Below are 17,901 nucleotides of genomic sequence, written 5' to 3' on the forward strand. Positions count from 1 at the left end.
ACAGTCGTTCGCATCTTTCCATTGATTATACAACTCTACGATGAAAGGGGAAACAAGACAAGAATAAAGACTTTAATAGTTAATTAGTGATTCTGGTTATCCCTATATTATACAAAATGTACTGAGTTTAAGATCTTGTATTCAAATTTCGCGGCTACAAAGCAAAAAGATCATTATTATAAAATACTTATTCTTTAAATGGCGCCTGAGTAATGTAGGCGTGTGTTTCAAATTTTCTCACACGTAATAGTGCAACAAACATATCTCCTTGGATTTTCGGCAGTTATATTTTCTCTGCAAATTTTTGCATATTTTTCCAAGAATTTATACCCCAAATCTTTCAGACAAATTTTGAATTATTATCACAAATTCAATTGTGAAAATCTCAATATTCTATCTCGTATTTTCACCGATTATCCGTAATATTATGATTTTTATTACGTGGTTCTCTGTCTAAGTTTTGTCATTTATCTTGCGAACTTTTAAAATTCTTTAAAAAAAATTTCACTTTTATGATTTTCTCTCTTTGAACTCCTACACGTAATTGACCTCTTGAAAATGCATGTTACTCACGAATTTCTCTTAACATTCGTGCAAATTCTCTATGTTATCGCTGGTAAGAATAACATTTCCGAACAATGTGCAATCGGTTATATATTGTTAGCAGTAAGACTGGACAAATTAAACTCGTTTTCTTAGTACTAAACTAAAGGTGAATGACCGAATGACATTGATTTTCCGATTGTGAATTCACATGGAAGAAAGCAGTTGTTTACATTTTGTAATTATGAGAAAATACATAGTCCCAGCATTTGAGAAAAATAAAATAAAGAGAAATTAAAATTACATATGTCAGCTGTTGCATATAACAGATTGTAATCAAAGCGTACATGAAGAAATAGTTACGAAATTTCTGATAAAGACTTTCTGCACTATAATATAAAAAATAGCGTATATTCCACCATTGAAATCCGTTACACAACATCATGTCTATATCATTGACATTGGAGAGAGATTGAAAAATCGCAGCTGGGGACACAATTAGAAGTAAGTGCCGGTTAATCAGGCTTCGCAGAAGGAATTAATTGGATTGGCTTCAGAACATGAAATTACTGTACGAACATTCGACGCACTGCTGCAGGCGAAATTCTAAAATCATTTACATCAATCCTGGGCAATTGTGCGAAGTCGACGGCCGTTGAACGCAATTAACAAGACACCGAGCAGTTGCACCTCTTATACCTCAGAAAGTATGCAGCATAAATGAAAAGCGTTGAGTTGATAAAGTGGCACGAATAAATATATAAATTATGCGAATGGTACCGCAGAATAATTTAACTACAAAACAGCTAACGCACGCACAAATATAAGTATAACATAGCCTTACATTTTAATTAGACAAGGCATTTTCCGCACTTAATATGACTGTAATGTGGTATAGGTATAGATATTACCACACAAGTGCAGAAAAAAATTGGTTTATTCTCACGAGTTACATGTATATTGTTACACGGCCCTCGTGTATAGTTTGTGGACCTAATCGGATCACACGGAGTGGCATTGTTAGACGTAACAATACTACAACCGATGATCTAGATTGTGACTGAACCTGAGATCGGTGATACGATTATACTTATGAAATATTGCGTACGTGTCCCGATTTCATTCCTGCATTATAGTATATGATGGTATTTAAATTTACACGCTCTGACCATAACGAATTAGTTTGCCTTGTCGAGAGCTGGCCTTGAAAAAAAAGCGTGCAACAAAATCAAACTGATAAAGTTGTTTTTCACATAATTATTATATCTACAGTTTTCAATTTTAGACACAAGACACATAATAGAACCAGAGAAAATCGTTTATCTCGTATTAATTTCGCCTGCACGAATGCAACTTCTCGAACATCTGTGCGATGGACTGACATAAATTGAAGGGGGAGGTTTGAAAAAAGATTTGACCTAATCCGTCAAGATTAATCTTTGATAAGTTTATTCGCATGTCTAGCTTGCATACTGACTCCTATGATAATCGTAACCGTTGACACGTAAATATACAGAAAAAAGCTAGAGATTTAAAAAAATTTATGTTTACGATCGATTAATTATATTAATAGGCAATCAGTAACTGGATATTTCAATGATATCCGTACGTAGATGTTGTATAATACCACCTTATATCCAATTACTCAAGTAGCCTGAATTATGCCTATTGTCAGTTCTGATTGGAAGAATAATCATTCTCTCCTATTGAAGGTACGATTATCGCCATAATTAAATTAGATTGCGAAATTGCTTTGTCGATTGGTCTTCAGTATTCACGCCGGAGGCTTTATGAGTGTAAAATATTCGATTGTAATAAAAATTCCTTCACGGTAAATTATATGATCGACCCTTTTCCTTATGGCAAACGCATGAAAAGATGTAAAAATTAAGAACTCTTGATAATCCCCCCAAAAATGTGAACGTCTCGTCTCACCTAACATTTTGTTATATTGTCTTCTGCATTTTAGTGTTTTCTGGAATATATCGCATAAAGGAAAATGTAACAAATAATATTCAAGATATCGGCCACTCCAGGATACAGATTCACAGCATTGTTTCATTTACTTCCACTGCACACCTACTGGCATATCATTCATCACTCTACGCTGACAAAAAGACGCGTCCAAAACTGGTTGAGTCAACTGGAAAGTCCAACAACTATACTTGCAGTCTACTCCACACGACACTGGTCCACCTTCATTCGTCGTTGTGGAATCAAGACTTTCAGGATCCTAATTTCGGAGCATCGATCACGGAAATGCTGTAGGAACTGGTTCTCGTATTTTTCTCAGCACTGGGAACCGACTTCAAAGAAAAAAACCGTCGAGACAAGAGCATGACTATAACAAAACGTAATCAGGTGATAGTTTTGGATGAATTTCATGAATATCCACAGACAAAGAACTTATTTCAAACTGATAGGCTCCTACTTTCACAAACAAATGCATTATAGAAAATAGAAACACTTACAAATCAGCATTCTGACGCCTGTATTACATGCGACTTCGATTAATCTTCGGTGAACCAATTTGTCCGGAGCCTTTGAGTTTTCTTATGAGCTTGAGCATGAGTTAATTACCCGAAATATTTGTGGGTCGTGACCAGCAGCTGGTTGAATGAAAATGAAAAAAAAAAACAACTGACGCTAGTGATAATTAAGGACTGATACAACGGGGATCACAACATAATAACACTTAAAGAGCTGATTTAGTTATTACTGATCGGATTCATTGTCAGCTGTTATGAGGTAATATCTTCGTTCTCTGTAGACAGACAGATACCAGAGTGAAGTTGTAATTAAATTTGATCGCCTTCATAATCCCCGCTAATACGAGCTCGATGTTGAAAGAACTGTAACGCAAACTCGTACGCGTGGATGCTTGGAATGCCTTCATCGTAATTATACCAACTCGATTATAATACAGTCTGTCGTAATTTCTGAATTAGGTAATTTAGACAGCCTAGTTCTGTGTTTTAAGTAATTGGAAGTAAGTTTCACTCGAATTTATTTATTCCATTCCAGGAAGTTATAAATCTAACGCGAAGAGAGCAAATTTGAATCTAGACTCCTTCTCGTTGGCTTTCAAGTCTCAGTTTTTTCACGGTGGTGTTTGACAGATCGAATCTTGCAATTATCCTTGCAATATTGAAGGATCGCTCCGATATGAAAGTCATGCAGTGGTCCCTACAGTCCTTCGCAAATCAGGCCCAGGTGGGCTTCCCCCCCTCTAAGTCCAAGGTAGAAGGTAGCCAAGGGGCTGGATGAGTATAACTGAATGCGATATACACCAGACGGGAGCTCCTCTGCCATAGCAAACAGCAAAGTGCAAACGGCATTCTCCCACGATACGAGAACTGGATCAGTTCCGAACTGATCCTGTGACATCGAACACACCTCAACCGCGATTCGTGAGTATCCGTTAATTCGGTGATTTCCGCTCCGACGTTCGAGCCTTGGATTATAATCTGCTTTTATCGGTTCTACAAAAACTGCAACGGTATGATCACGGTAAGTCTGATCGGTAATAAGTTTCTTAAAAACCCATTATTCAACCGTTTCACTGTGGCGTGTTTATTCGAAATGACTGCGATGTATCAGCTCTTCGAGTCAAGCAAAACTGAGTTTATCCGTTTGTAAAAACCCTCGCTTTTTAACGAATTTATGAAGATTTTCTCGACTCCTAGAGTGCTTTTCGCGTGTGACTTGAGGCTGGATTATCAATCAGTTTAAATGACTTAGCGCGTAATTATTTGACAGCTCAATCTACAGAAGCTTGATATGCATCGTAATTGATCTGACTTGAAGTGCCATTAAAAGGTCTGTCATGATTTATGAAGCTTGTTGACTTATTCGTTTATACACTAATTCTAACAAGTTGAATAAAAATTGATAAAAATGTTCGACGTTAAGAAACGTTCGCACGGTGTGAAAAATTCAAAATAAAAATTGTCTCAGTTCATATCCGATGCAATCGTTATATCACTATTCTGTACAATTCATCATTGATGAGACAAAACAACAACATTATACAAAGGCTCCACTGCTGTAGATAAATATAACTACGGTAAGGTGTTAAATTTTCAGTATTTAAAAATGGTTTGCGATCTGTGATTTTAACGAAAAATCAAAATTTACTCCAAGTGAGATGCAAGTAAGAACAAACCGATAGTGACAAGCAACCAATTAATCGAAGGACTGTCAACATACAGTTAGCATTAATTTCTGCACAAGTGGGCTGTAGTGACATAAATGTAGTGCAAATAGTGACTTCGTATAGCCGTGACAGTGTTCTTCGAAGAATTAGCCACCGGCAATTATGCAATTTTTCCCACGTTGGGTATGAGTTGCAACGGGTGATGAGATTGTTTGAAACACAACGAGTCTTCGGTGAACGGAAGGCGAAAGTGTGTTAGACGCATTTTACACACTGTCTCGAGGCTTGCCCAGGTCTGTCTGCACGCAATTCTGGGCCCGACAATAATCATACCTATAATTCGTGTCACACTTGCCGGCGTAAATGTTGGGATTATTTCAATTAGCGAACTCCCAATCGTTCGTTGCAATTTTGCTTCAGCCGTGTTTAAACGTTTTCGCAAATTGCGAGTAAGAGTTTGGCTGCAATGTGCACAGAGTAATGGCCCCTAATTGCTACTGACTTATGGCGAATGTTTATTGTCGGACAAATTACTGCTGCAACAGAGAAAAACCGGTGTATTATCTTTTCTATCTCTTGCAGTTGGACACTTTTATTTATGAACATTGTTGAAGCTATGTCGTTACTTTTTAGGGCGCAAACCAGTTCAACTGCAAGGATCGTAGAAATGGCATGCAATGTTTGAGATCCAGTCACTCAAGGCTCTGGAGTGAATTGTACCTGTTCAGCCTCAACTTGTTAGGCTCACTTATAGATTATTGATTTGACCATGACGATTCACTCCTGATCGTTTTGTTTCGATTACTTTTTTTTGGACTCCACGAACGACTGACTTACCTACTGACAATGAAATCAGACCTGGCTATCGCTTACCAGACCTTGCACCAGAAAATTTTCATTACTAAATCACTGTATTGAAGTATAGTATCAGGCCTGTAGGTATAAGGCAATTGATTGAACTTAGAATCAGACTAATTACTTGTCTTCGAAGTATAGTTTTTGCAAAAAAAGATTTTCTGTCATCGACATTTGAATAATGATGAACATAGGACGAAACGTGCAGAGGAACCGCTGAAATAACTGAAAAACTGTTTTGTAGCTCAAAATAGTTAGAGATGAAAACGAAACTTCATTCGAATAGATATGATTTGATTTACTCGTTGTTATAGATTTGATTAGAACTAAGTAGATTCAAATCATATCTCTATCTTGTCTGATCAAACCATATTTAATTTATACATAGATCTGATAAAAGCAAGTATAGATATAATTAGACCTCAGCTATATAATCAGATCTAGACATGGTATATGATCAAATCAGATAAAGTCGAAATTTGGATCTAATTAGATCTAACAATCCAAAACCTAAAACAAACCACATATATTTATTCTTTTCTGGGTCATTCTTGAAAAGATTTGAAAGGAAAATTCGTTTTCCGGTGTGAAAAAGATTATTCTCAATTTATTGCAATCGAAAAACAGAAGCACTTATTGATAAATGGGCCTCGTTGTATACATTTAGTCCTAATGGATGAAGAGATTTTAGAAATGTCTAAAAAGGGTATGAAAGGGAGAAAAATGACAGGTTATCAAATAGCGATGGATAGAAAATTGGACAAAACAAAGTCAATTGAATAATCTGATTGCCCTTGTCTCAGATAGCTGTAAATGGAACAACCCTGCGGCTATAATACAGAATGTCAGCCTGGCACTTGACGTACTATAATTGACTATGAATATACATCTACGCAATTACGGAAGTATGCGTTCAATTGTTAAACGTAATTAGAATATTTTGTATTTGAAAAATGCAAGCGACTTGTTTTCGAAACCTTCGAAGAAGAAAAATTTTGATCGAGAGCCTAATGAAAGACTTTTTTTCAAATTAAGTACAATTACTGAAAATAAATATTATAGGTAGCTATAAAGTATTTTTCAGTAAAAATTTATGTTCTCTAAGCAAGTTTAAAGATTGTAGAATAAATTACTAAATATCATTGTAATTGTTGATGATCCAGAGATGAATGGTGATAGTTTATTTTATTTATTTTCTAAAAAACTTGAGTATAATGGAAATATTATATTTGGAGGTATTTTTGGAGGATAATTTCCAGCGCAGAAACTCGTTTTTATACAATATCAGATAAAATCCGTTGGGCTTACATGAACCGAGTGAATTTTTCTGCGAACGAACAAATACCGAGGCAATTACTCACCGAAGTTACAAGCTTATGTAGTTAAGAACCCGGAACTGAGTTTATCTAGTAGGCATATCTTCGAGTTTGTAGCCACCAGCTCGTATCTGCACATTACACTCCTGCAGTGAGTTTGGTGTAGCAAGTAATGCATTTTAGGTTTATCGTGATAATGCAATGTATTCTACGCACGTGGTTCACGGTTGCATTGTTCTCCGCCAGACTGACAAGCATGCAGTATCACGTTTCAAGCCAATCCCAAGAGAAAACTGGTTTAACCCTTGAACTCAATACATATAACGCTCGCTCTCGGAATTTGTTTGTTTCATTTTTATCCCCCATTCTTGAATTATATACTTTCTGTAAGGCTGCATGAAATCGCTTTGAACGTCTTAGTGAACATTTTTTCTCAAAACTGGCCGACGAATTTCTCAAAAAAATGAAGCAGGAAAAAAACGTTTTTTAAACAAAAAAATGGTTCTTACAGCCCTAGTGAATTTTTTTTCATTTTTAAAGCCTCTTCAACTGCTCAAGCTACGCAGCAGGAAAATGGTGCCGCAATTACATTCGCGCATACAGTCGTAAGTGGATCTGTAGCAGGATTTATCATCTGCGAATGTAGAGTCGTACGTGCTGAAGGAATCTAATGCGTAGGTGTTAGTTCCGCGAAGTAAATTACGAAATTTTGTATTAAACTTAGTAATCAGCTCTGTGCAGCGAACCAGTTTTTACATTTCAGTCTCTTCTCGAGGCAAGAAAGACAACCGACAACTAACAAGCGAGTGTTAAAACATGTAATCTCGAAACAGCAATTATTCTGCAATATCATGGATGCCAATTGGCAATTGTTCGACTGTCAGCCAATGTAACACGAGGATTGATTATAATTGCTGAAAGCTGGATAGCAAGGAATTAAATCTCGCAGCTGACGTTTTGTGAAACGCCAAAAAACTTACGTCTGTTTCACGTCTCTTGAACGTTATTGTGACGCTTGCCTGATCTAACAAAGTACAATGACTTTCATGCGATCTATGACCGAGCCAACACAGACCGTCTAGTTTACTAGTCCCCGTCGTATATGGCGAAATCATTAATGTAATCCCGCTTCCCCGTGCATTATACATATCGCACGCTTCGCTCGCATCTGTATAATACGGATACATATATTCTCAACCACAAATCGTTATACCGTGAGTTTTTCTAACAGCGAAACGATCCGAGCGCCTGAAGCAGGCAACCGGAGTTACAGCAAACGTCAAACATTATTTTTCAAAATAACCTGAGTATTAAAAAATGTGGAAATTATGAAAAATTGAATTTGGACAATCATTAAAGGCAATAATGAGAAAATATATAGGTAATGCGATGCAATGCTCGACCTAAGCACGAGCTGTAACTCCGGTTGCCTGCTTCAGGCGCACGGATCTTTTTGCTGTTAGAAAAACTAACGGTTTATACAGGAACATCCTGACATTACGTGCTGGATCATTTTACTCCGATTCAACTGAGATAAAGGTAGAAAGTGATCTGAAAAAATGGATTCTGATAAAATTCAGCATTTTTTAACCACTTATTCTCCGAAAAACTGAATCCAGTGAAAATTTGCACGAAATTTCTGCAGGGACTTTCTTAATTTCGTAGTGAACCTGGTCGAAAAAAACATCAGTCCCGAAGTCTGAAGAGTCGATAAAATATTATGCCATATAGGTTGGAAGTTGCACGTGAACCTTGCGCAGTTCGTTGCATGGCCAATTCACGTGACTGTTGCTTCACATCTTACGTATACTTACAGTTCTTCAATAAATTTGCAACGGTATTGGTGTAACATCCATAGAAGTATAAAGTGCCTCCATGTATCTTTCGTATGCGCAGTGATATATGCGGTACAACACTTGTGAGCTGTGCACATTCATGTATATCCTGCGTGCATGCATAATATATGTAACACGTACTGTATTGCTTTTTACAACTTTTTTTATTCTATCCGCAAATTTGATTAGGTCTTTGCTCATTATAAGTGTGCAATTTTATTTTATTTTATTTTAATTAGATATAATCGTATACGTTGTAACAAAAATTTCGAATCGACTTTAAACCCTGTTGTAATTTCCGTCGTATTTCTATGGGTTATGCTAATGAGAAATCTGAAGCCGATCGTACTGCATTTACGATTGTTAAAAAAAAAAAAAAGGGAAGGCAAAGAGGCGAGACTCGTGAAATCGAGATGCTATCTGCACGCTGGATATAAAATATAGGCACGTATAATACGCGAGTTTAAATTGAAATTTTATAAAAACTCCATCAACCTTGAGTGTGCGTGACTCAATTTGAGGAAAGGTTCAACCGCCACTCCTGCGTAAGGTGCCAAGGATTTCTCAGCCTCCTCAAACCAATTTCTTGAAGATCTCTATAGTGGTGAAAAGTCTTGGTAAATCTAGTCCACGAGATCAGGATGAAATGCTTTTCCATATCTACATTGAACATTGAAAAATTACATAGATAATATACTTTCGAACAATTCATAAAGAGGAATAGATTAGACGAAATTTAGAATTTCAACGTGTCGATTGGAAAAGCTTTGATTTTGGCTCAGGTTCAAATGTTTTAAGTTGAATTTCACAGAAACTCTATAATAAAAAAAAAGAATAATTGAATGAAAGAAAAATTTGGATCACTGATGTAAGCTATCTCTGATTTTCAATATGTAAAGATTAAAATTTGATTTATATAACCGTCGTATTCTTTGGAGCGTGAAAAATTCGAGTGCGTGTTGTGATAAGCAAACCACATATTCACATATCATGTTATAAGTGACGCAATGCGCACTCACCTTGCGATAGGTGTACACCTAGTATATAACATATATGTATCATGCACTCGTGCATACCTTATAGCCATATTGCTTCGACCGGTTTACAAGGGTCAGATCTGAACTGACACGCGTCGAAACTGGAAACGCCGTACACGTTGCAGACATTTATGCATTTCTGATTTGTTGAACCGGATCTGAATCGCTAGCTTGTTCGAACTTATTCGAATTAATGAGATAATTAAGTATAAAATTAAACTTTGCAAGTTTTATATCGGTTTTGACCATCCGATCGGCTAGAGACATAATTCCTGAGTAGTTTTAAGGGTACGTGAGACGTACAGTCAAGTCCGAAATGTGTTGAAACACAAACATGACAAAACAAAAGCTTTAAAAATGCAACTGTGGCTGAGAAATTCAGAAACTTTGAACTTCGATCGTGAATATCAGCTTTCGTTAACAATGTTAAAAAAAATTACATTGTTCTACTACTTTTTCACCGAGAATTCTTATGCGATTTTTCAGATAGTGATGAAAAATGTTTTTACGACATTCATAAATGAATCTCCTGCAAATTGTCGAAGACAAATATTTTTCTCCAATTGATCGATCCTTGTAATAATTTGCAGGTGATGAACTTATTATTTATCAAGAAAATCATTATCCTTACCCAAAATCTAAACTGGGTGGTTGGTAGGAAATTTATTTATTTATTTATTTAAGAAAAACGTGAGTAGACCTCTCATGCCTTTCTTCCTCCAACTAAGTTTTCAATGTACATTTTAGTTTAAATTTAAGTCTATAATGATCTGCTATAGAAAAAGATGAAATACCGACAAAGCAGTCGATCGTATTTCGCCCTTTATTTTATTTCTTTTCTTTCGATAAATTATTATCTGACTATAACCGAATTGTCAAGCTTACGCAATTATCGGCCAATGAAAGTGCCTTAATTGTTTACGACAAAAGATACGCCATCCTTGCGAATGAGCAGCGTTCCACAATCTTTTCTTTCTACATTTCTTTCACGCTCTCGTTACGTGTAATCTGACATTGCGAGAAACGACGAACAATGAACCGAGAGATAATGCGGCGTAATTCATTTGACAAATCTTTACTTGCAAGTCATCGAGAATTAGGGTGGTTGCATTGTATATAACGAGGTATACCGAAGGCTTAGGCTTTACGCCTTTGTGTAACAATAATTCAGCACAATGCCCGATTGTTGCACATTACCTGGACCAGATGTGTGTATGTATAAACAGAGCTGGTTATTGCGATTCTGCAATCTCTTTTTAGAAGAACTCTATGTTATCCTCGCCTCGCTATCTTCGACGGGTATAATAATTTATATAAACGCCACGGCGATGTGACAACACCGATTTCTGTAACCCGCAGCTGCTTTCATGAATTTATTGACAGGTCAGTTTAATTGAAGCGGCCAACTATCGCACAATGTTGCTTTCGTTTCCTTTCCACTCGTAAATCTTTCTACTCCGTAACTCCCTCGTTCTAATTTCTGAATACTGCAGCTCTGCATCACCGCTCAAGTCTTCCTCCGTGCGGTATTCCGTAATCTGTGAAAATTATTCCTTCATCTTACTTTTCGATATTACGCCAATTCACATTCAATTGCATCGTCATTTTTCACTCGCTAGTTCAAATTATAGATAATAATTATATATGTGACGTGATTTGTTAGAAATATTTCGCTGGTTCCTAGATCCTAAATTCCAAAGTGTTATTCTCGCTGCATCGAAAAATCCACGAAAAATCCACTTTTCACTCGACGTTAACCCTGCAGTCTAATCGTATGAAGGTATTGGCGAAGACGCACTGAAAAAGAAAAAATTCTGTTCGCGGTTGAGAGCGCCTGTGGTATGTGGCTAGAGCAGAACTGCACTGCTCTGCAGTGTTCTGAATTACGTACGTAATTGCAAAAAGTGACCAAGATAAGTTTATTATATAATGCAGCCTCGAGATTATAATTTTACGTTCGATGTGGCGAAACAAACTTGCGAACGGTTTACGCTCATTCTTTACCTTACCTTACGTATAAACAAAAAATATCGTCTTAACGATTGGTTTGAATCCAGGAATCGAATTCAGGATTGTAAAAAGGCGAGAAGCTTTTGAGAGCGAGCCTTTAGTTTAAAGAAAACAGCTTGGAGGTGGTGGAGAATTCGGAACAAGAAGAAAAAACGAATCAACTCTAATCTGCTGCGAAAACTCGAGGCTAATTGAATCGAACAGACTAGATCAATCCGAATGCGAATATGCATGTGTGGATCGAAGGTGATATACGTGTAACAATTTTATCGAGGGAAGCGCAAGTCATAAATCAACTTTTCAAACTGAAGGTGCTACTAAATGGCGTGAAATCAGAGCAAGGTCCGACAAGTTAAGTTCGGAATTGTGTATAGATTGTGGACGATGTATTTTAATTTTAATGGAATCGGAGCAAATAAGTTTGTTAATTGATAGTTGGTATCGTAAGTCGCCTATCGAATTAGAATTAATTAATATTGGAAAATTGATAGAATTATCGAAGAAATGAGAGGATCAACAATAAATAAAAATCAATTATCGATCAATCAAATCGTCGCTTCTTTAGACAGGAAAAAACTACTCATATACATCGATATTGGAGAATGTCCTCATGACGTCAAAGCCTGGTTGTGGGCGCCATTTTGTCACCACATAACCTAAGTTTTTCATTTTCATGGAGGCAAATGGTAATTCTTGGGTTTTCAAATTACTTATGTCACATAAATTAATGAATCGTAATCAATAATACACCTGTTCTGCTATCCAAACGAGAAAAAATATGATCAATGGTCAGTTTTCAGCCTGATTGCATTAGTTTGATTTTTTCCCACCAGATGACGCACCATTGCAAAGTGACAATCGCAATAATTATGAAATCAGACGTATATAATCCAAATATTCGTTACAAATACGTGCGATTAGTCATTTTCTTTACTCGTAACGTCAACGTCGTTTCGTCTGAATAAAAATTCTTTCACAACTACTTTAATGAAATAAATGCTTTAGTCTCTTTCGATGCACCGAATAAACGTCTCGCGTATATTAATAATCGCCGACAAGTTGTAAGCCCACGACTTATCGAACAGCTATTAAATTATGCAAATCACTGATCGTGCAGTGCAACAGTTGGATTGTGACCCATATTCGATGCCTCGATAGATAACAGACGGGGAACTGAACTACAAACCGCAAGCTTAAGGCTCGGTTTCACGCGTCGAAAGGTTTATCTGCAGCTATCGATGTTGTTGTTTAAATTAAACGAATGTCCACCGCGCGTTTCAATCTCAAGGTTCACTCCGTACCTACCACCTTCTTTTGACAATTATTCATCTGTGAGTTATACGCGCGGTATTTCAACATAATACACCTACTTGTATTATTATATATGTATACCTACACTACGCATGCAGATTTTTTCATTCTATTGTGTTTGTAATTCTGTTTCTTTTCCTTTGTCGTCACTTTATTTACAGCTGAAGGTTCTCGTCCTGCTGACGACTGCAATGACGCTTCAAGCCGCTCCTCTTGCAAGTATACACGTCAAATTCGTCTCTCCACCTCACAGCTATGAACATGGACTCACTACTCATGGTAATAATTGCATTCTCATGACGATATGAATAATCATTGAAATCGTGTCACGGCCAATTTCACTCAAAATTGCATTCCTGTGATTGATTTTTTTCACCATTTCTATTGCCAGTTCTTTCTGTCAGGGTTTCAATATTTTTTCAAATTTCCCGCGGATTTTCAATTCCCCCCGACAGTTTCGACCGATTTAAAAAAACAATTCGTATGATTTCCAATGATTTTGTTAGATTTTATGAGATTTCGACAACTAGTATAAAGTTAGAAAAAAAATTCATGCAATTTCCAAATACTCCAGGGTACTTATCTACAGGATTTCGAGATTGAGAATTACACAATATTGAAAAGAAAAAGAATTCAAATAGAATTTCAAAAGCTAATTTAAATGATTTAAAAAAATGTCACGTTAGGATTCGAACAACTTGAACAAGCTTACGAGATTCTGTTTATTCCTCATAATTCTGTCAGTTCGTAAATCAGTTGATTGTGTACAATTTCCTAGCAGGTACCACAGTGGCGCAAAAGTCCTTTCTCTCGGTAGGACGGAGAAATGGTGAACGAAGTTCAAGGCAATTCGGTACGTAATCTGCGACGAATTGCGAAAGATGTTATTTGGCTGACGAGGAAATAACACCCAAGTATTTTCCAGGAATAAGAACGACGCCTCTGGAGGAAGTTCAGCAGTTCGATCGAGTCCCTTCTCCGGAGAGATCCTTGCGCGAAAGGACGATATCACCGGGAAATGCCGAGGCCCTTTGGCCCATCGGCGTTTTCTTGCCACCCATCGACATCAACGACCTGGGATACAGCTCTCAGGATCACGTAACTCCGGATTTTTCTAACGGGCTTGGTACAGAGATCAGATTCTCACTATATCGTATTAATTATGATCGATAATTTTTCAGAAAGAAATTCAGTCTCTCGATCAAAGATAATTTCATACCTTATACTATATACTCAAATATCTGAATAAAACAAAATTTTCGTTCTTTAAATTCGGTTTTCAAAAAATACAATCAACCGACGAAGACTTTTCTGCAACTAGTTTCAACTAGCAAAATTTCGTATTATGCAATTATTTCATGTTTATTAATTGTACAAGTTTGTGACATTTTTACCGCAGATCATCCGGATCCCCTGCTGCTAACAGGAGAGGAAGCAATGTTGGCTGTGAAGTACATTTACGGCCGAGGAGAGCTTTTCTACGATGATTATCCTCACGCACGAGCCTTGCTCAGAAATCAGGAAGAACGAAGGATCAACGGACTGCACGGTCACGTCCTTAGCAGCCTGAGGCCAGAATCCCCGTTTTACAGAAAAGTAATGAAACGTAGTCATTGATTACATTAAATGATCAACGAAGGACGTGAGAAAGCATTTCTCGTGTCTTACATTACAATGCTCCAGCATCCATCTTGACTAAATTTTCGCTACTTCGTACTTAACCGTCTTCGATTTTATTTTAACACTGAATTGTTTTATGCACAAATTTTCCCAGTCAGGTAGATCTGTAATACAATATACACGATACAAGTTTAAGTGCCCAGTTATAAAATCGCTGGGTACTTCTCCAGTACTTTGTATTATATGTATAAAATATAAATTGCAGTACACAGAGGAATGAGTATTATAAGTATAATTATCAATTACATTATAGACTTATTCATTGTACAAAATTAACAATTCATTCGAAATACGATGATATTTTGCAACATTAATATACACAGTTCATTATTTATAAATGCTATAAACTATACTGATTAAAATATACACATAATTCATGCATAGTTTTTCGCAATACAGTATATATGTAGGTATTTATATTTAAGTGGAGCATACTACATATTTATACTGCCCAAATTATATAACCATGTAGCCAATTAAACATAATTATACATTTCCGGGAAGTGATTTTATTCTAAATGATCCAAACGGTAAGAAATTTTACCGCCATAAATGATCGAGTATTTTTCATTACCAAACCGATCACCTGGTACTCTAAAATATATCAGATTCACACTGTGAATTTTAAATTTCTTTTCCCTCACGCAGAAGGACGTCGATTAATCTTGTCTTGTACATTATACGCGGTCACTTTTATCACCGTGCAACAGTTCGAAAGTCCTAATTAAAAGTACTTCTTTTCTGTGACTGCAAAACTTTATTATATGGCCACGATTATCTTGGTATGTATAACCGTCAAATAAACCACCTTCCCACAAAACCAATTACGGTTAGCAAAATAATGCTGGGCAAAGTTGTTCTCGTTGAGGCATTACAGAGATCTCCAAGGCAAAAACACATGTAGACCTTCTTGTAGTTCCAAATTGTGTTCGCACAACGTTCCTCATAGTCGTCTGGGCCACGCTGAAGGCACATTCGTTGTGTCGCTATTCCATATTCTGTCGAAAGTAGTTTGGAAATTAGATTTACACGTTCGGTGTCTTACCGACGTTTGACGCTTCCATTATACTAATTTTCGGGAATTTTACCGTTCTTCAAATGCCAAATCACCTGCGGGCTAACGGAAATTCCACTAGTGTTCAATAATTTACGACATAAAATCTTGCGGAACAAAAATTTGCTTGTAATGCATGGTTCAGATTTTGATAAACTTATGTTCATGGTTCAATCGATATGCGTGTAAATCATGCAACGTACCGTTGTTGAGACTTTGACTCTCGATTATTTTTCCGCACCATCCGGAGGCACATGGAACCGCCTCCACTCCGTGCTCTTCGGCAATCTGCGTAGCATTCATCGTGAATTTGTCCTTGCAGGAGCCCAATTCACCTCTCGATCTGCACTGCACGCACCTTTTGAGAATACCTTTGCAGAAAACATTTCGTATAATTTCAATCATACTTCATACTTTACTGGAACGTTGTGAAACAATTTCAAGAGAGTATCGAGAGTTCCTGATAAGCTGGGAAATTCCAGTTGTTACATATGATTCGGACTTTCAGAAACGCTGAAGTTTACTTTATTGATCGATAGTGATCGATTGATGATGAAAAAGTTGATGTAATTCCTTGAACAGTCAGAGTCTCTGATTCTCCACAAAGCAAACGTGAGTCATTTTTCTTAAGAGTAAACTGAATTTCATAATTCGTCAGTCTTCGTTTATAATAATATCACCGGGTTTTCATGGCAGGCCAAGCAAATGAGTATCTTGGAACGTATAAATTACAACGAGACACTGACTTTATAAAATTTATGAAACAAAAAACAACTCTTTTTCCCATCGAGATCCATGCGATTGATACATGTCACCCATAATATTAAGAAACTTGAAACTTATAAATGAAACCATTGCATTAGAATAATCCTAGAGAAATGTAGAATCTTTCTTTCGTTTATATATATCAAGTTCGTGTAAGATTTTGGAAAAAAATAATTACTTGCGCTTCATTTATATGCATCAGCCTGATGGCTACCCGGACAATAACAAATCGGCCGGAATCTATCAGAAATTACACGTGCAAGAATGCACTTAACGCAATCGACTCGTGAGAAAATTACTAGCGTGATGAGCATTAGTTACCGGTCAATAACAATTGCTTAAAAATCAAGAGCAAAAATCGAACCGTGACATTTATTAAGTTCGAACAAAATCCGGTGAAAGTTTGAATCCGGATATAAAACGGCGCCATATTGGATAACTTACCTTCGACAGTATGTGGAAGGAAAGTGGCACAGAGTATAATCGTTAGAGTGAAAATCGGAGTCAGTTTTTTGGACGCCATTGTCTCGAATCGGATTTCAACAATATTTTGGCACCCAAAGACTGCAGCTGAGTGCGAAACGGCGAGACCTTCGTATGATTTCCTTAACGATCAGCCATCTTGTATCAAAACTGAGAAATTCTTGAAGAACCAGTCACTCCTGTCAATTCTACACTGCTCAGCTGTGTTCTGCTCCCACTGCTGTCCTAGCTCCTTTCACTTTGCATCGTGCTACTATTTGTTACCGGACATCGTATAATACTTCGGAAATCTGTATACTGTATGCTTATTTGACCATTATGACGAAAAGACATTCCTCTCGATCCGATTCCACGTTAATCAATGATTAATGTGTCAATTCCGTATGGCACCAAAAAGACGTTTCATTACTGTATTGTGAGTTAGCTAATTGTTAGTTATACCTTGTATTTTGTTGAGGCAGTTGTTCAAAACTATCGGAAAATAAGTGGCGTTTTATTAATCAAATTTTCTACTGTTTTCGGGTCAATTACTACGATTAAACCAGTTAAGTAATACCAGAAAAATATTCATAATGATACTATACAGGTAAATAATTTATAAATGATAATTATTCGCGTATAGTAATCAAGTATCACTTGTCATTAAAGAACTCGTAGAAATCAAACAAATTGATTTTTACATGGTTTTATTGATTTCTATTTCGTTTTCGATCGATCTCTTTTTTCACAGAGCGTTTAAACTGATCCGGATATCCTCACACGGGGCTCATTTTGAAATAAGTAGGTGGAAATAATGCTACTCAATGAGTTTGTTGTTAAAATTCATTTATTCACAATATCGCATACATCACTAAAC

The 17,901-nt window shown here is 36.6% G+C and overlaps 2 protein-coding genes across 2 annotated transcripts; one reads left to right on the forward strand and one right to left on the reverse strand.

Moving 5' to 3' along the window:
- Window positions 1–3,829: 3,829 nt before the first annotated feature.
- On the forward strand, window positions 3,830–15,623 carry LOC124412476. Its single transcript, XM_046892364.1, has 5 exons — window positions 3,830–4,053; window positions 13,225–13,342; window positions 13,842–13,916; window positions 13,989–14,189; window positions 14,463–15,623. Exons 1-5 carry the CDS (start codon window positions 4,045–4,047, stop codon window positions 14,678–14,680), a joined length of 621 nt encoding a protein of 206 aa, XP_046748320.1. The 5' UTR covers window positions 3,830–4,044; the 3' UTR covers window positions 14,681–15,623.
- LOC124412478 lies at window positions 15,050–17,259 on the reverse strand. The gene is made up of 3 exons (XM_046892367.1): window positions 17,007–17,259; window positions 16,001–16,168; window positions 15,050–15,741 (listed from the first exon to the last, which is right to left on the reverse strand). The coding sequence occupies exons 1-3, from the start codon at window positions 17,083–17,085 to the stop codon at window positions 15,539–15,541; spliced, it is 450 nt and encodes a 149-aa protein (XP_046748323.1). The 5' UTR covers window positions 17,086–17,259; the 3' UTR covers window positions 15,050–15,538.
- Window positions 17,260–17,901: the final 642 nt, after the last annotated feature.

The sequence above is a fragment of the Diprion similis genome, chromosome 11 (genome assembly GCF_021155765.1).
Source record: "Diprion similis isolate iyDipSimi1 chromosome 11, iyDipSimi1.1, whole genome shotgun sequence".
NCBI classification, from domain to species: domain Eukaryota; kingdom Metazoa; phylum Arthropoda; class Insecta; order Hymenoptera; family Diprionidae; genus Diprion; species Diprion similis.